This window comes from Alligator mississippiensis, chromosome 8 (genome assembly GCF_030867095.1).
Source record: "Alligator mississippiensis isolate rAllMis1 chromosome 8, rAllMis1, whole genome shotgun sequence".
Taxonomy (NCBI): Eukaryota; Metazoa; Chordata; order Crocodylia; family Alligatoridae; genus Alligator; species Alligator mississippiensis.
Genome location: NC_081831.1, coordinates 63161415 through 63177447, shown reverse-complemented (window position 1 = coordinate 63177447; position 16033 = coordinate 63161415). Strand labels below are relative to the sequence as shown.

The window sequence follows — 16033 nt, the reverse complement described above, 5'->3', positions numbered from 1 at the left end:
CATGCCCTCCTGGGGTGCACGCAGCAATGGGAGCCTCCCCCTCCTCCAGACAAGCTGCAGCTCTGTACCACGCCCTGCCCCACCCCAGCTGGACAGTGCCTACCCCAGCCCAAACCCCAGTCCCACTCCTCCCTCACCGCAGGGGCCTTGATCTGCCTCCCCATGCCCCTTCCCTCCCCACTCCCCTTCCACCACAACAGACTTACCAGCTGGACGCAGCTCTCCAAGCCATATTGGAAATCAGATTGGTATCAGCCCATATGCCACCTTAAAAACTGGCTATTGGTATCGGCCCCCAAAATCTCTATTAGTGCACTCCTAAGTAAAATGGTACTAGAAAACAGTAGATAAGGCACTCTTCAGGACTGGGGCCCTCCCTGGGGTAGAGGGTGCTTCTCTCTTGGGACCATACCTGTTTTCTTGCACCAAGTCTTTGATCTGGGCTAAGATCCACTCCACCTCAGAGGAAGGATTACACCAGACTTTCTGGGCCTTCCCAAAGGGCTGAAACTCCTGAAACACCTGCATGAGACAAAACAGCATTAATAAGAGATAATGCTCATGCAGGGCCCTGCCCTTATCCCACACGCCCTGGATGCGAAGAAGCCACCGCCACAGGCGGGTAGCGAGCAGCCGGACACAAAGCCGGTGGCAACAGCAGCACAGAGTCGCTGCGGCCACTCCACCCAGCTCTGTGGGGCCCCCCAAAGCGTGGGGCCTGGAACAGTCGCCCCAATTCACCCCCCGGGACGGCCCTCACAGCCAGCTCTCCTGGACTCCCCGGGGGATCCTGCCCCTGAGTTCTCTGAGCAAACCGAAGTCTGCTTTTCTGAAGTCCATGGTCCTTATGCTGTTGCTCCACATCCTTCCTTTCCTCAAGATCCTGAACTCAATCATCTTGTGGTCACAACTGCCCAAGTTTCCATCCACTGCTACATTTCCCACCATTTCTTCTTTGTTTGTGAGCAGCATGTCAGGAAGAGCATGGCCCCTAGCTGGCTGCTCCAACACTTGCACCAGGAAGTTGTCTAAGCAACTGGTTGAACTCCAAATTTCAGATGAGGATTGCTATGGTCTTGCTCAGGAGCGGGAAATTTTGGGGAGAGGGTCGCTTATCGAATTTTGGCAAGCTGTCGAGGGCTGCATTGGCAGCTCCGCCACTTGACAGGTGCCCTGCCTCCTGGTTGCCATCTTGGGACTGGAAGTTCCGCTCCCTAACCCCTGACTTTTGCCACTAGAAGTCCCTCCCCTTGCCCCCAGAAGTACTCCTTTCAGCAAGGGGTTTTTCCATCTTGGAACCAGAAAAATACCAAATTATATTCTAAAAAGTGAACATCTAAAACATTCATTACTTTGATTTCAAAAAATATTTTTGTTTTGATTTACATGCGTTTGTGTAGTACACATAGAGGTGACTGTATATAATAGCTTAAAATCAAGTCTTATTCCTGTATATTGTGTGGGGGGGTATGTTTGTGGGGGGCTGTGGGTGTGTGGAGTGTAAGGGAGGATGTGGGGGTAGATAGATGTGGGGGGGATAGATGTGGGGTGAGGGAGCATGTGGGTGTGGATACGTGGAGTGTGGGTAGGTATGGGGGTCTGTGTGCAAAGCAGTGAGAAGCAGGTATGGGTGCATGTGTATGGTGGGGTGTGCGTGTGGCACTCGCCCTATGAACACACACACACACACACGGTACTGGTGCAGGCCCGTGCTCCCGGTCCAGCAATGCAGCTGGGAGCCACAGGGTGCTGGAACAGGGCAGGCTCAGGAAAGCAGGGAATTGGCTAGGAGTGGGGCGGGCTGGGCTCCTGTCTCCTGATGTTGGCTCCCCCTGGGTCCTACTACCCCTGGGGGTATCATGTCACCTTTGACAGGCAGCCAGGAGCAGATAAATATTTTCTAAAATTTTTAGGGGTCCCATGGGCCAGACAGAATGGCCTGGTGGGCCAGATCCGGCTCGCGGGCTGTATTTTACTCACCCCTGATCTTGATCCCAGAGATTAATTTGTCTGCAAGCATGTTTCTATTCATGGACCTTACAGAGAATGCACTTCCCACTTTACAGTCCTATTTGGAATTTCAGACTATCCATTTTATCAACAGCAGCCCATTCAAGAATGTCTCTAGTTCATCAACATAGGGATGTAAGAACTACTTGTACCCAATGAAGCATCTAACTCAAAATCCTTGCCTGGGGCAAATAATATTAGGTTACTGGAACACTGTCTTTACATGGAAGGTTGTTTCTAAGTCAGCCAGGTTAGGACTGACCTGCTGCACCACCATGATGAAAGTCTTGCAAAAATAATAATAAGGCAAATCTCGCTCCTCTGTTAACAATGTTGCTTCTGTTGAGTTTCAGAGAAAAGTCTCTATTTCTTTCCATCACTTCAGTTTGTTGTCCATTTAATTACCCCGTTTTGTGAAAATGCTTACTCGACATATCAATACAAAAATGTAAGGGAAAAAAATTAACATAAAAGGCTTCAAAACAGTGGATATCAGTCAGTCATACCAGCTGTTTGACATTGAGTGCATCTACACATGCAGTTAATGTGGCTTGATAAACTCCAGTGAACTTTGAGCTGGACGGAGTACAATGTTCCTGACTGCAGCATCTACACATGTGCCCAGGACAGCATCAATTTGAGGCAGGGTGGAGCAGGCCTAAGCTGGCAGCAGGCTCAGGGAGTCAGCCCCGGGCCCTGGTTGGTGGTGTTAGGTGGCAGTGAGCCTGGCTGAGGCACAGGAGAGCCAAACAGGAAGAGCTGTGTGGCTATGTGGCAGGCAGGATTCTGGCCCCCTGCTCCATGGGCTGACTGGGTGCAATTTTAACCCATGGTCACTATCTACACAAGCGTTTGATTGCAGTTAATTACTCGGCCATAACACAGTACAGTCCCCAACAGTACTATCTTCTGGTGGAGTTAGTTTATTGCACCCTAATACTGATGCATATGTAGACTATGATACTTTACTGCCGAGCTAATTAGTCATCTCCACAGTAAAGTGCACATGTAGATACACCCACTGACAATTAAAACTGGCATTGAACCAGTATAACAAAAACATTTGGGTCTGCATTAAGCTTGTTGTTGGCTGGTGTTATCAAACATGATCTTTTATTTTTTAATGAGCCACATATTAATTTTTAAATAAAGAAGTTTAGATGGAAACTTATCTGATTTTAGGGTCAACACAAGCTCCAGGCACAATGAAGTTGATATGGAAGTATGAGACTGGGTCACAAGATACCGGATATCTAATCTTAGTTTTGCTTCTAATTCTCTGTGCAGTTCTAGGCTAGTCATATGTTTTTTTGTACCCTTTATACTTATTTATTTCCATAATGTCTCAAGGTTTCAAGGTTTGTTATTTCAATGCAGTCTTACAAATAAGAAAGCATCCTCTTTAAAACAAGCATATGAAACAGGTTGTTACCAAAACCCCAAACCAAGCCCATGAGTAAACCACACACAATTGCTGCTGTGGCTTGAATCTGCAGCCCCTGGTCAGAACTTCCTTCATCAAGTATCAGTCATGTGGAGCTTCTTGAATGGGCTGTGGTGAAGTCAGACCTCACTGCATGTGATTTTGGTTACAAATGGAAATTCCACTTGGGCATATCCAGCACTACGGAAGCAGCAGAGGAGGGAAGATAATAGAGAAGTCTGCAGAATTTCATCCCATGATGAGCCAAGAGTTTTAACAACAAAAACAAGCAGCTTTCCTCCTCCTACACAGAGCAACTATGGCAAGTCTCTCCATCTTTCCTACTTCTCACTCTCCATCTTTCCTACTTTCCTTCAGGACACAAGACCCTGAGTAGCACCATTAGAACAACCCCCACCTTATGAATTGGTACTGTCACTTCCTCCTCTGCTCAGTAATAGCATGGGCCACTAATGTGACAAAAAGGCCCATTATCTAGTCAACCTTTTCACCATTAAATTAAACTAAATTGTATTATGTCCATGTAATAAGAGCGGGTAAGGAGGAAGAGTGGCTTTGGAATCCCAATCCCAAAGAAACGCCCAGACAAATTGGATGGAGCAAGAGCAGGACAGTAGTCCCACATCTGACTGTCCTTCCCTCCCCACTCAAGCAGATATGTTCTGTGTGCCATTTAGAAATGATTTTTCAGTAAAGCACCCCAATTAACTGTGTAGTTCTTGCGACCTCGTGAACATGTAATGCTAATGTAAGACTTAATAAATATGAAGTGGATTAAGGATAAAATGTGAGTGTTTTACAAAAAATCTGCCTGCAGATTGGATGGCAAAGAAGAGAAGAAGAACATTAATCACCTTTGGGGCCATCAGAAAGACCTTACTTACAATGCAACCTCCAAAATGCTGAGCAAGACATCACAGATATTCATTATGGAACACTGAAACATTAGTTTAAGAGAAGTCTTTAGAGATAATATAATGACATCAGTAAAAGACCTTCTGTCAAAACTACACAAGAACAAACATGGCTACCACCATCCATTACCACATTGCATTTTAAAATTAAATCTGTAGTAATGGAAAGGATTTTAAGACTCCAGACAAAATTCCAGCTAACGGAAGGGAGCTTTCTTTTTCCAAGCATCAGAATTGCCTTAAAGACACTAGTTCCATGACATCAATTGAGTATCATTATCTTTGACTCTGCAAGAGCCAATAACAGAACTCCTTCCCTAAAAAAAGTCGGACAGAAGTTTTTCTTCCAATTCCATGTTAAAAGAAACAAAAACCCAGAGGTCAGGCAACCAGCTACAACCATGCCTTCTAAAGGTTACTAAAGGAGGTGTAGGCAAGTTATTATTATCCATCCTTCTGGATAACAAACAACAAATAATCTTGTGTTCCTCCACACAAGAAACTAGACTTATCTTGAGACCAGACACATGTGGTCTCCCCTATAGCTTCAGCCCAATGCCTTCAAACAGTAGTCAGAGAATGAAAGACGCTTCTATTAGTTTAGATCAAAACCTTTTGTTTGACAGTAAATTTTTCAAATGGCAATAATATCCAGCACACACTTGGAAGATTCTTCTTCGACGCCTAGCTACATTCTACCACTTGACTACACTGTACAGAAGCACAGGCTTGAAACATCATCTTATTAAAAGAGCAACGAACAAGATGCATGGAACTCAAAAAACAGCATATGTAGAAAGTGCAGTTGCAGGAGGAAGCATAAAAAATTAGCTCAGCTACTTGATGATCACAGCAGGACACTTCCCCATGGCCCACTACACATACCAATCCTAAGTCATGATGTTGTTTTGTTTCTGGAGATGTCACGAAACCAAGAGAAAAGTTTAAAATGTGGAAATAGGACTCAGGTGCCCAAAGTAAAGTATCTGTCACTGAGAAAGCACTGCTGTGCGTGTCCTTCAAAGTCTTGCACCAAATTTGGGGAATTCTCAGAAGACGGCCATTCAGCCAAGAAGACACTACAGCTGCCTATGCATGTGTTGGTTCATGTTCTAATTAAAACACTCCAGCATGGCCTCACCATCACGTGTTTAAGCCCCTGCAGGTTTAACAAAGGCTGCTGGGGCGCTTTAACTAAATCTTGTTGAATGAAGCTTAGATAAAGTGTCCTGTGGCCATTTTTAAACCTGCAGGGGCTTGGCTTAATGTACGTGACAGCGAGGTGTTTTAATTAGAGTGGATCTCCAGGAACCATTCTAATTAGAATGCAACCCCCCTCCTGCCCAAGCACGTATATAGGCAGCCTAAAATGCCAGACATCACCTAGAAATTCCAGCAATGAGTGAAAAAATATAGTTACTTCAAGTGATGTACAGCCCCCTTCCCTCTCCCTCCATGCCAGTTCTTGCAGTTATATAGTCACATTTTGCTATTCAGTTTCAAACTTTTTCCTCTCCCCTCTATTGCCCTTTTAAAATGGGAAGTCACTGTGTCATCTGTTTCACCATTTTTCCTCCATGAAGTACTGGGGAATGTACAAAATAAACTAGTAAAGTATTTTTTCCATGTGACATTACAGTTCTAATAAGCTTGGGTGTTACTTTTAACACTAGCAACATTCAGACAGAAGTTATGTATTTACACATGACCCAAGAATGCAATGTTTCCAAGGTCCTGAGGAACTAGAAAAGAGATGTCATGTCATCTTAACATATGCCTCAAAAATTTGAGACTCTATTTTGAAACTTGCTGCAAGACTGCCCACTGGCTTCTCGCCTATGGTTAACTGAATGGTCTCTTGGCTTCAGGGTGCGGATGAGAAGGTGTCACAGGAAAACTACTTTCTACAGAAACGGATGAAGAGCTCTCAAGGGATGAGACACAAAACCAACAGTAAAATAGGACACCTCCTATTGACATCAGTAGATTGCACATCAGATCGTATCTAAAGGGTTTTTACAGTCTGTCACCAGATTCATTTAACATACCTCAGAATGAGGTTAAGTAACAATGTATCTTTTTAAGGGAAAGAACCTGAGACAAGGGAGAAAAATGTGCCCAGTCAAACTCAGTAAATAGAAAAAAAAAGGTAAGAATCCTGATCTTGCAACTCCCAGTGCTGTCCCAGCCACTGAGTCACCTTCAAAATACAACAGGCTGAATGACAGGAAAACCAGACTAAAGACCTCACACTAAAAAGACTAAGGCATTAATTCCTGAGGGCTTCATGTTCAGTAATTAAAAGCACAATTACTAAGCACCCACAAAGATGCAGGAACTACAGACAAGAGTGGGATTATTTCAAATAAACCTATATGGACAACATGATGTAAACTGTGATCCTATCAGAAGTCAAAAGACTCAAATTTCTGGGTTTTTTTCAGTGAACCCATGACATTTTGCTTCAATGAATCATGCAAGACAGCACCAACAGAGACAACAGCACATCTCAGTTCCACAACATAGTTCTCCCTACCTCTGCAATGCTCACAACCCCATCTACAGGCTGCTGAATTAACTATTATGCCTCAGAAACCATCCTATTAGGAAACTAGTTAAAGTTGCCCTATTTACACTGTTTACTGGCTGGACTGCAAAGCAACATGAGTTAGGCACAGATACCAGTGTGCCTCTTCTGGGTAAGTTCTGCTTGCAGGATTATTTAAGAAATGAAAAGAGGTGTAGTGGGAAGGGGGAATCAGGGATTTCTGTACACTGAAACTTTTGGTACAATGACCTGGCCAAGCAAGCATCCAGATAGTCTAAATCAAGCCTCCCTGTACAGAGGTTTCTCAGTCTTTGAACAAGAATATTGAGAAAAGCACAAAGATTGCATTCAACAGAAAAAGAAGATGAGCTAGAAGAGTTAATGAACAAATTGGACTTACCCCGAACTGCTGATTTCTGTAGGATATCAGAACATTTCTGACCTTCTCTAGAAAGAAGCACAAATATAGAATTTAAATAGTCAACAAGCTAATATTTAAGTGCTACTCAATTCACACTCAGTGCATATGGCATTAAAATGCAAAAAGACCATGCATGTGCAGCTGGGCAGCCCTTTGATTACTCTATACTACCAGTCTGCAGTCTCTTCAAATAATACAGGAGTTGCCAAGGAGAGTCATAGATCTCAACAGATCATCGAGTCTGACCCCCTGCATAGGCAGGAAAGAGTGCTGGACCAATGGTTCACATGACCCATTATTTTGTTTCCAGTGACTGAACTGAGATACTTCAAAGAAAAGTGCAAAAAAACTTTTAGATTGGGGTGCACACTATATAGTATGGCACCTTAGTGAGTTGGCTGTACTGCAATCCTGATCTGCATCTACCTGGGAACAGGAGCAGGACCAGAAGCCATGACTGCATCCAATGGTACAAACTCCCATGAGGGGCAAGGTAGTGGGCAGTGACGGGGCAAGGCAGGAGGAGACCATCTGTTTTAATCTGTGAGAACAGCAGAATCCCCCAGGCATACCCTGTAATTGTTGTGATGACAAGATGACATTACAGAAGTATAATGCTGATGACCACCCTCCACAGGAAAATGTAAGTTGTAAGAAGCTCTCAACAGCATTTGAGTTGTGCACCCTGCCAAGAATCCAAGGTGCCAGAATACCCCCCTCCAAGAAAGATTCAATAACCCCACAAAGCAAGGAAAGGGTTAACCCTGCTGTAGATGAAAGCTCTGAAATAATGGACAGCCTTGAGCATTCGGCCACAAAAGAAGCACACTAACTGATCTCTCACTCATCTCAAACACCCACCATGAAACTCCTTGTCTTTCAGGTAACCTTGAGGTTGCAGGTCCTGAGCCTCCTCTGTGTCACTGTCCATCTCTGTCTCTGTTACTGCTGTCATCTCTGCCTCTTCATCCTGCTCTTCTTCACATTCTCCAGACAGATTATTGCCCAGCTGGCAGCTCCAGTACGTTCTTCGGAGCCACTCTAACACAACATCACATCCTGCAGGTGAACAGCAAGACACATTTGCTCTGTCCTCACAGAACAGAAATTCACCATTCATTAGAATCCAGCAAACATTTCGTTAATTGGCATTAGCAACCAAGTTACTCTAAGATTAACAACACCCCATTAATAAAAAGTGAGAAGACTACAAAGAAAGGAACACTTGTGTGATGGGGACATTAGACCAATTCCCATTCTGGGGGATTGTGTCACATGCAGGTGTGGAGCATGGGCTTTTGTGCATTCTTGCAACTCACTGTATTAGGCAGAGGCAAGTGAAATTTCAGTCCCAAAAGTGGAAGTTTCAGAAAGTTAACTGGTGATTTTTACCAACAGGATGGAGACAGTCTGAACAGTGAACTACCAAAATAAGGTGGAGCAGCCCAGCAAAAATCTCCATTTCTCCAGCCACTATTTCACTGCTAGTCATGTGTCAAATGCCACTACCCAATCCAACATGGATTCTAGCCAAGTTTCTCTGGCATCTCAGTACTAAGACTGAGGCTTACAGGTTCCACAACATATGTTTAAAAGCCTAAAAATCAGGCCATCTATTCAGAGGTGCTGAATATCCTATTTCACTAGAAGCATTATGAGTTCTCAAAACTTCTAAAAAAATTCTCTCATTTATCAAGGTCCCCCCCTTGATAAATCAGGTGCCAGAATCCCCCTCTTCAAGAAAGATTCAATAACCCCACAAAGCAAGGAAAGGGTTAACCAGAGCCCTAATGGAAAATTAGGCCCCTGTGTCAGCTGAAGTCTTCTGACTAATCAATCAGGAATGAGACCCAACCTGCAAGGGAAAGATAAAAAGGAAGGCCCATGCAGTCTGGAGGAAAGTCTGGGCCTGAGAAGCAGTAGCAGGACTTCAGGCTGCCACTATGGGAGGTGATGACAACAGCTAGCTTGAGGGGCAGATAGAGGATGTGGTATGAGGGCTGGCAAGAATTACCCAGTTGGAAAGCTTCACCTCGGCGCCCTGGGCTGGGACTCAGACAGGACTGGGCCTGGGCTTCCCCAGTCTTGAAACCCTCTGTCCCTGCTACCAGCAGATGGGATTTATAATGCTTGTATGTTTGTAAGCTAAATGGACTTAAGCTACAGGGGAACTTCAAACCTTCAACCAAGTGAGCAGGATCATCTCTGATAGGATTCCCCCCATTCTTCCCTGCCCCAACCCAGATGTGGAGAAGCCTGATGGTTTCTCTTGAGGAAAGAAACCTTTTGCTGCATCTCATCCCCTAGCTTTTTCTTTCTTCCTCCCCATTCTTTCCCCTTCCTCCTGCCAGCCTTCTATCGGGGACATGCCAATCACTTCCACCTAGCTGGACTCTCCCTGCAGCCTCCCCTGGGAGGAACTGCTTTTCACTATCACCTGCTACTACGTGGGCAGCAGACTCTGGTATTACAGCACCACCTAGCGGACCCACAAGAAGAGAGCATCCCAGAGTAAGATGACTCCGAGATCGGGAAGCAGATGTGCTGTGTGTGTAGGACGAGCATGGATACATGTTTTAGCTATGTTGGTCTACAGGCAAAAAAATATGCAGAACTCTTGGCAGAGATGATATCTCTTATTAGGCTAACTAAATAGTTGCAAAAAAAAATCCTTTATTTGCAAGCTTTTGGGCTCATACGCCCTTCCTCAGGCAAAGGAGAATGCACAGATTATAACACTTCTCCCAGGTAAAAATGAAAATTTGTAATGCACAGGAGACTAGAAAGATGTTATAGTTTACCCTGGGTGGAAAAGTTCCTTTCATGCAAAGTAGGATGAGCATGGCACTTACCTTTTCGGCATGCATTCAGCTGGGGCAGCTTCCCATGGGTCAGATCATGACGAAGATCCACAACCCAAACTGGAATATTCATCTTAAAAAGAAGCACAACTGTTTCTGAACAACACGTGTTGCATCTAATGGCAATCACAAGAGTAAGGCTAGATACTAAAAGCCTGTTATAGCCTGGAACATCCTTCTCTGTGGCTCTGCCTGTCTGAATAGCCTTCCTACACCTCTGCTTCATCAACTTCTTCATTCCAAGCTTTGGATGAGGATGTCTCTTCTTCCGCACTACCCTTAATATGACTTTAGTTAGGAATCATCCCTTCAAGAAAATCTATGACTCTTTAGAAGTACCTTCAAGTAAAACACTAGTCCCTCTATACGTTTGCTATTTTGCAGTCAGATTAACCTTTGTCTTGTCTATTTATTTTCTTCCCACTACCTCCATGGCAGGGGGGGAGGGAACAGGGGGCAGTGCAGCAGGGTAGCATGGTCCCCTTTCTTGACTATCTTAAACTACTTCACATCCTTATGTTCTTGCAGTGGCAGGACAGTGACTGTGCCCTGTGGTCAGTTAGGGTGTTCTTGGTGTTTTTGAGCGAGGTGCCTGGTAGTTTGTGCAAGAGTGTCATTTGCGTAGTTCTAAGGACCAGCCCATGTTAAAGGCCCCTCAATGCAACTAAGGAGAGAAATTACCAGGAACTGGAGCAGGAGTGAAGTTAAACAAAGGTTTGGGAGGAATTACCTGTAGTTTGAAGTTCCAAAGGTCTGAAATGTTTGCAACAACGTTAGGTGATGCTTTTAAGAGATGTACTGTTCACACTGAGATCCTTATCATTATTTAATCCTATGAAGCAGTTTAGGCCATAGTTCATGTTGGAAAATACTCATTTACTGCAGTGAGTTCAATATTTTGATGCCTGGTTGGTCATTGGAGACTACTTCCTTCTCTCCTTCAGAATTAGAAATCAAAAGCAGCACTTCAGACCAAGGAAAATCGGAGGGGGTATACCTACCAAGCTGTTATTCCCATTCCTGCATGTGAGACAGAGCTGTGAGTATGAGTCCCCAAATGCTACTGTTACTTCATCTTTGCTAAGCAAGCTGTCTTCATGAGAATGTGCTTCTTTTCCCAGCCCACTGTCCTCATCCTTTCTCTCCCCTCAAAATAGATCTATGCACTAACCCTAATGCTGTTTTAAAAAATGTGACACAAAAAATAAGGTTTGTAAACTAAATGGCCTTGAGGGCCTGTGACGTTTCCTTTGTGAAGTGCTCCACTAAGGAATCCAATACTTACCTCTTTAGCTAGTCTTCTCAGAGGAATGTAAAATATCTTCTGTTTGCGCTCAGTGATGAGATTCACAAACCTGTGTGTAGGTTACATACAAGAAAAAACTACCATAACTTGATGTGCAAAAACAGAAGACATTTTTCTTTCTGTTTTTTCTTAAGGCTTAATTTGCAAACCCTACTTTGGCTGTTGGGAGAGCTACAGAATTAAATTATCAAAGGGAATCATGCCCTCCCTGGATTTTTTTCCCCACATCCCTTAGTGTATCTAACAGTTTAAGTCTTACCTCACCAGGGCTAGACCATAGGAAAGGACCAGCTCGTGGGAGCTCACATTGCCAGACATATCCAGGATTTTACAGCGAATCAGATCAGTAGTGCAATCCACAGCTAAAGGCATTCTCTGTCCATACCTACAGATACAGAAAACGTAAGGGGAATACTTTCTATAGACATATCATAATTAAACATTTGAGTTTAAGCTCTTTTTTCCCCCTTAGTTCTGTAGCCTCAGGCTGCAAGAGGTAGTGGATAAAGATGGCAGGATGGAGAGAAGGTGGATTCCTAGCCCACTCAAGTCATCACTGACTTGCAGCACGAACCAGGGACTAGTGTGGCCTCTCTGGCAGACTCTGCTCGTGCCTGGAATAAGAGATGCCCTGCATGATTTCAACCAAGGTCCATTGCTGGGGCAGGGCCAGGGCAATATGAGTACTGTGGACTGCCCCTGACTTGGAGGGACATCTTGAGCATGGTTAGGAGAGAACATAAGAACTGCCATTTACTGGGTTACTGCCATTTACTGGGTCCATCTTGCCCATTCTCCAGTGCCACACTATGCCAGTGCTCTGCTCAGTGTCTCTCCTTGGCACTCTTGTTATTAACCTTTGACCAGCACTCCTGTCCGTTTTTTTACTATTTATCCCCAGTAATCAGTTGTCACCTTTTTGTAGCCTCCCTGCCTGAGGGAGGCCAGTAGGTTACTTGGTGGGCCTAGACCTACGTTCCTCAATGTGATAAATAGGTCTGCGTCACATTGTGCCAGTAGGCACTGCCCGGTGTGCTCTGCTTGGTATCCACCCTTGGCATCCTAGTTTTAAACCTTTGACCCACACACCTGTCCACTGTCTTTCGCTGTCCCAAGCACTCAGTTGTTGCCTAACTAGTGGCCTCCCTAAGAAGGCTTATAGTGTTTCCTTGCACGCACTGGTCCAGGGTCCCTAGACAACAAATAGGCCTGTGTCACACTGCCCAGTGTGCTCTACTCAGTGACCCCCTTGGCACACTAGTTTTGAACCTTTGACCCTCACTCCCATTGCTACTTTGTTATCATCTGTTCCAAGCAACAATTAGTTGCCACTTTCCTAGTAGCCTCCTTTTTGGAGGGGGGGCTTATAGTTTCACAGGGTGGGTCTTTTACCCATAAACCACTAAAGTGCCAAATAGGCCTTTGTTGCAGCATGGCAGTGGGCACTCGGTGTCCCCACTCGGTGCACTAGTTATAAACCTGTGGCCTTCACTCCTGTCCCTGTTATGTTTTTAGGTGTCCCAAACAATTTGTTGTTGCTTTTCCAGTAGTTCACTTGGTGGGCACTGCCCCACGAGTCTTCTGAGGCAACATAAGCCTGTGTTGCACCATGGTGTGGAAGAGCGTGGATGCTGAAAGGCAGAGTGACCAGAGTTGTTTTTTCACACTGTTCCTCTCTCACTTGCGGCCTCCAGCATTGAAGATCTAGGAAGCTCTGATTCAGATGCTGTACCCCTAGCCCCCATGCTTGATAGCGACTGATGCCTTTTTCCTCCAAAAACTTGTCCAATCCCTTTTTGACAGCAGACTTACTGGAGAAGTTGTGGACTCTCCATCACAGGAGGTCTTCAAGGAGAGGTTGGACAGCCACTGATTGGGGATAAAAGAGGTGTTCTACTTTGGGCATTTCCCATGCTTCTGGGCTTTGCTGGCTGCCCCTGCCTCCCCCTTCCCTCACCATCTGCTACATGTGCCAGGATGTTTTTAAGCCCCCCTCAGAGACCCTGTGTGTTGGCTACAGCCAAGGCTGAGGACTCAGTCTCACAGAGAAGCAGGGCTGGAAGGGGCCTCCAGAGGTCATCCAGTCCAGTGATCCTCAACCTTTTTTGTACCAGGACCCATTTGTAAACACCGACGGGCAGTCCCAGCTTGGTGCCTCTCACTTCTGACCTGCTGCCTCCTGCCCCCAGCCTCCTAATGTGTGGGGAATGGGGGCCCCAAGCAGCCCCTCACAGGTGGGAACTCTGCCAGCCTGCAAGGGAAAAGCCAGAGTTTCCCATATTTTTCTCCTTAAAAACAGATCCTTCTTTAAAAGTCTGCTGATCCACATTAAAAATTTTGTTCATGACCCTTTCATATATTCTTGCAACCTACTTTTGAGTAGTGATCCATGGGCTGAGAAACACTGATCCTAGTCCAACCCCATGCTTGAGGAAGGATCAGTCCTATCCAGACCATCCTAGACAAACCCATTATCTATCTTACACTCTACAAAAGATAACTATCAACCCTGACACAACAGACCTAACACCCTACCCTGGCACAGGTAAAGCAGGGGAACTGTGACAGTCAACGCCCCGCTTCTCTGAAACATCACTATATGCTCAAGAGAGCCTGGGTAGAGGGCCATGCCCCCCACTACAGGGGAAGGCAAACCCCCCGTGGTGTGTACCCATCCGACTGACTGTGCCAACCCTCCCGCTGAGACAAAAGCCAGAGGCTCCTGGCTAAAGGGTCGAGGTCAGACTGCTGCCATATTTGAGGTCCAAGAGCAATATTACCCCATGATGAGATTGCCTGGATGAGGGGTGCGGGGTGTTTGCCTTCCTCTGCAGTGGGGGCATGGCCTCTACCTGGGATCTCTTGAGCATCTGCTGGCAACCTTTCACAGAAGAGGGGTGTCAGTACCGCGGCTCCCCTACTTTGCCTGTGGCAGGCTGGGGTGCTGTTGGGGTCGATGCCAGTCTCGGGCAGTGCGCAGGCAATGCGGTGTCTGGGGTGGTGGGGACCTGCCCCTGGCCCCACTTCTCTGGGACTCTACGGAGGGGTCTGGGGCAGAGATGGCGCCGCGGGACCCAGCACAGGGCACGGGGCTAAGCAGGGCTTGTGCGGGGGGAAGCCGAGAGCCCCGGGGGGGCTGCAGCCGGACACGCAGGAGGAGAAAGGGCTGATGCAGGGGTAGGGGCAGGGCAGGGCAGGGCAGGACCACTTCCCCCCGCCCCGCCCGGCCCGCACCTGCTCTTCCAGGCCGACACGCGGTCCAGCGCGTGCTGCTGCAGCCGGCCGTCCCCGCCGTACAGCCCCACCATCACCTGGTCCCACTCGGCCTTGCCGCGCCAGGCCACCACGCTGCGCCCCGCCATGGCCCGCCGCGCGCCGCAGCCAATGGGAGCCCGCCCCAGCCCGATGGAACTTCCGTCCCCCGCCCATTGGGCGCCCGCTGATGGCGTCATAAAAGGCTTGGAGCGTGGCTCGCTGGAGCTTGGGGGGCCGGGTAGTGTGGAGCTCTCGGGCCCGGGGCGGGCGGCAGTGCGCGGGAACCGGGGAGCTGCTTCCTCTCTCTTCCCCCGGGGAAGCTGCCCCTCACCCTTTATCCCCTGGAGTCCTAGTGTTGCCTGCCCGTCCCTTCCTAAGAGCGATCCTGTAGCCGCAATGGTGCCAAAATCAAGCGAAATTCAGGGCTTTCTTAGGGCCAAGCCCAACAGCTTTTTGAATGCCAGGCATTTCCGTCCACTTCAGTGGTGCACTGAGGGCAGCAGCCACCCTGCTGTGGCAAGCGTTGCCAGCTGTCCCTGTTGGAGCAGAGGCGCATGGGAGACCACCTGTGACGGCTGTGCCCATCCCGCGTGGCGTTTCCAGCCCTACAGTTTTGCTCCGGTCGCACGTTCTGTCCCACGGTGTTGGGTGCGCAGGGAGACCGGGGCTGAAGCCGCCTGTTCCATGCAAGCGGCAAAGGTGGCTGCCTAGGGCAACTGGGCCAAAAAGCCTGTCGGGACACCCCCTGGTACCCATAATGGCTTTAGAGCAGGGGCTTTCATCCTTTTGGGTCATTGTAACTCAGTGGCTGGTTGAGAAGGCAGAAGTCCCCCAGTGGCCAAATGAGCAGGGGGTCCCTCAGCTGCCAATCAGTGACCGGGGAGGGGGGTCTCTCCCCCCCCCAGTCAGACCAAGGGGGAGGATCCTCCACAGCCAATCGGTGAGCATACCCACGGCAGAAGTGCCAGCAGGGGCACCCGCTGCCAAGTACCCCCTGAGGTCATCAGAAGTACCCCCAGGGTATGCATACCCCCAGTTGAAACCCCCTGCTTTGAGCAGTGCCTGGTCTGGCATCCTCCGTCAGATGGTTCTCGGAAGAGGCGCTCAACTTGCTTTCCATTTGTGTTGAGGAAGAGATATTACAGGCGTTCTGCTCAAGCCCCCTGCAACCATGATGTATTTCATGAGATTTCTACAGCTCGTGGACATCAACGGGATTGGCATCAGTGCAGGGCCAAGACAAAGATCCTCCAGCTGTGGTATATGAGGACACA

General features: G+C 47.2%; 1 protein-coding gene across 3 annotated transcripts in view; it reads right to left on the bottom strand.

Annotated features, from left to right (window-relative positions):
• LAS1L (LAS1 like ribosome biogenesis factor) overlaps positions 1-14951 on the bottom strand; it is a 58123-nt gene extending 43172 nt beyond the window's left edge. Inside the window, exons 1-7 of one of the 3 annotated variants that reach the window (XM_059732783.1) lie at positions 14816-14951; positions 11764-11889; positions 11484-11553; positions 10190-10271; positions 8199-8396; positions 7317-7363; positions 413-522 (exon numbers count right to left, since the gene is read on the bottom strand). In XM_059732783.1, the coding sequence (XP_059588766.1) occupies positions 413-522; positions 7317-7363; positions 8199-8396; positions 10190-10271; positions 11484-11553; positions 11764-11876 (620 nt within the window). In that variant the 5' untranslated portion in view covers positions 11877-11889; positions 14816-14951. Of the gene's footprint in view, positions 1-412; positions 523-7316; positions 7364-8198; positions 8397-10189; positions 10272-10928; positions 11137-11483; positions 11554-11763; positions 11890-14738 lie in introns of those variants that run through there. The other 2 variants (XM_006270119.4, XM_019487865.2) reach the window with 2 other exon arrangements.
• Between the last annotated feature and the right edge of the window lie 1082 nt (positions 14952-16033).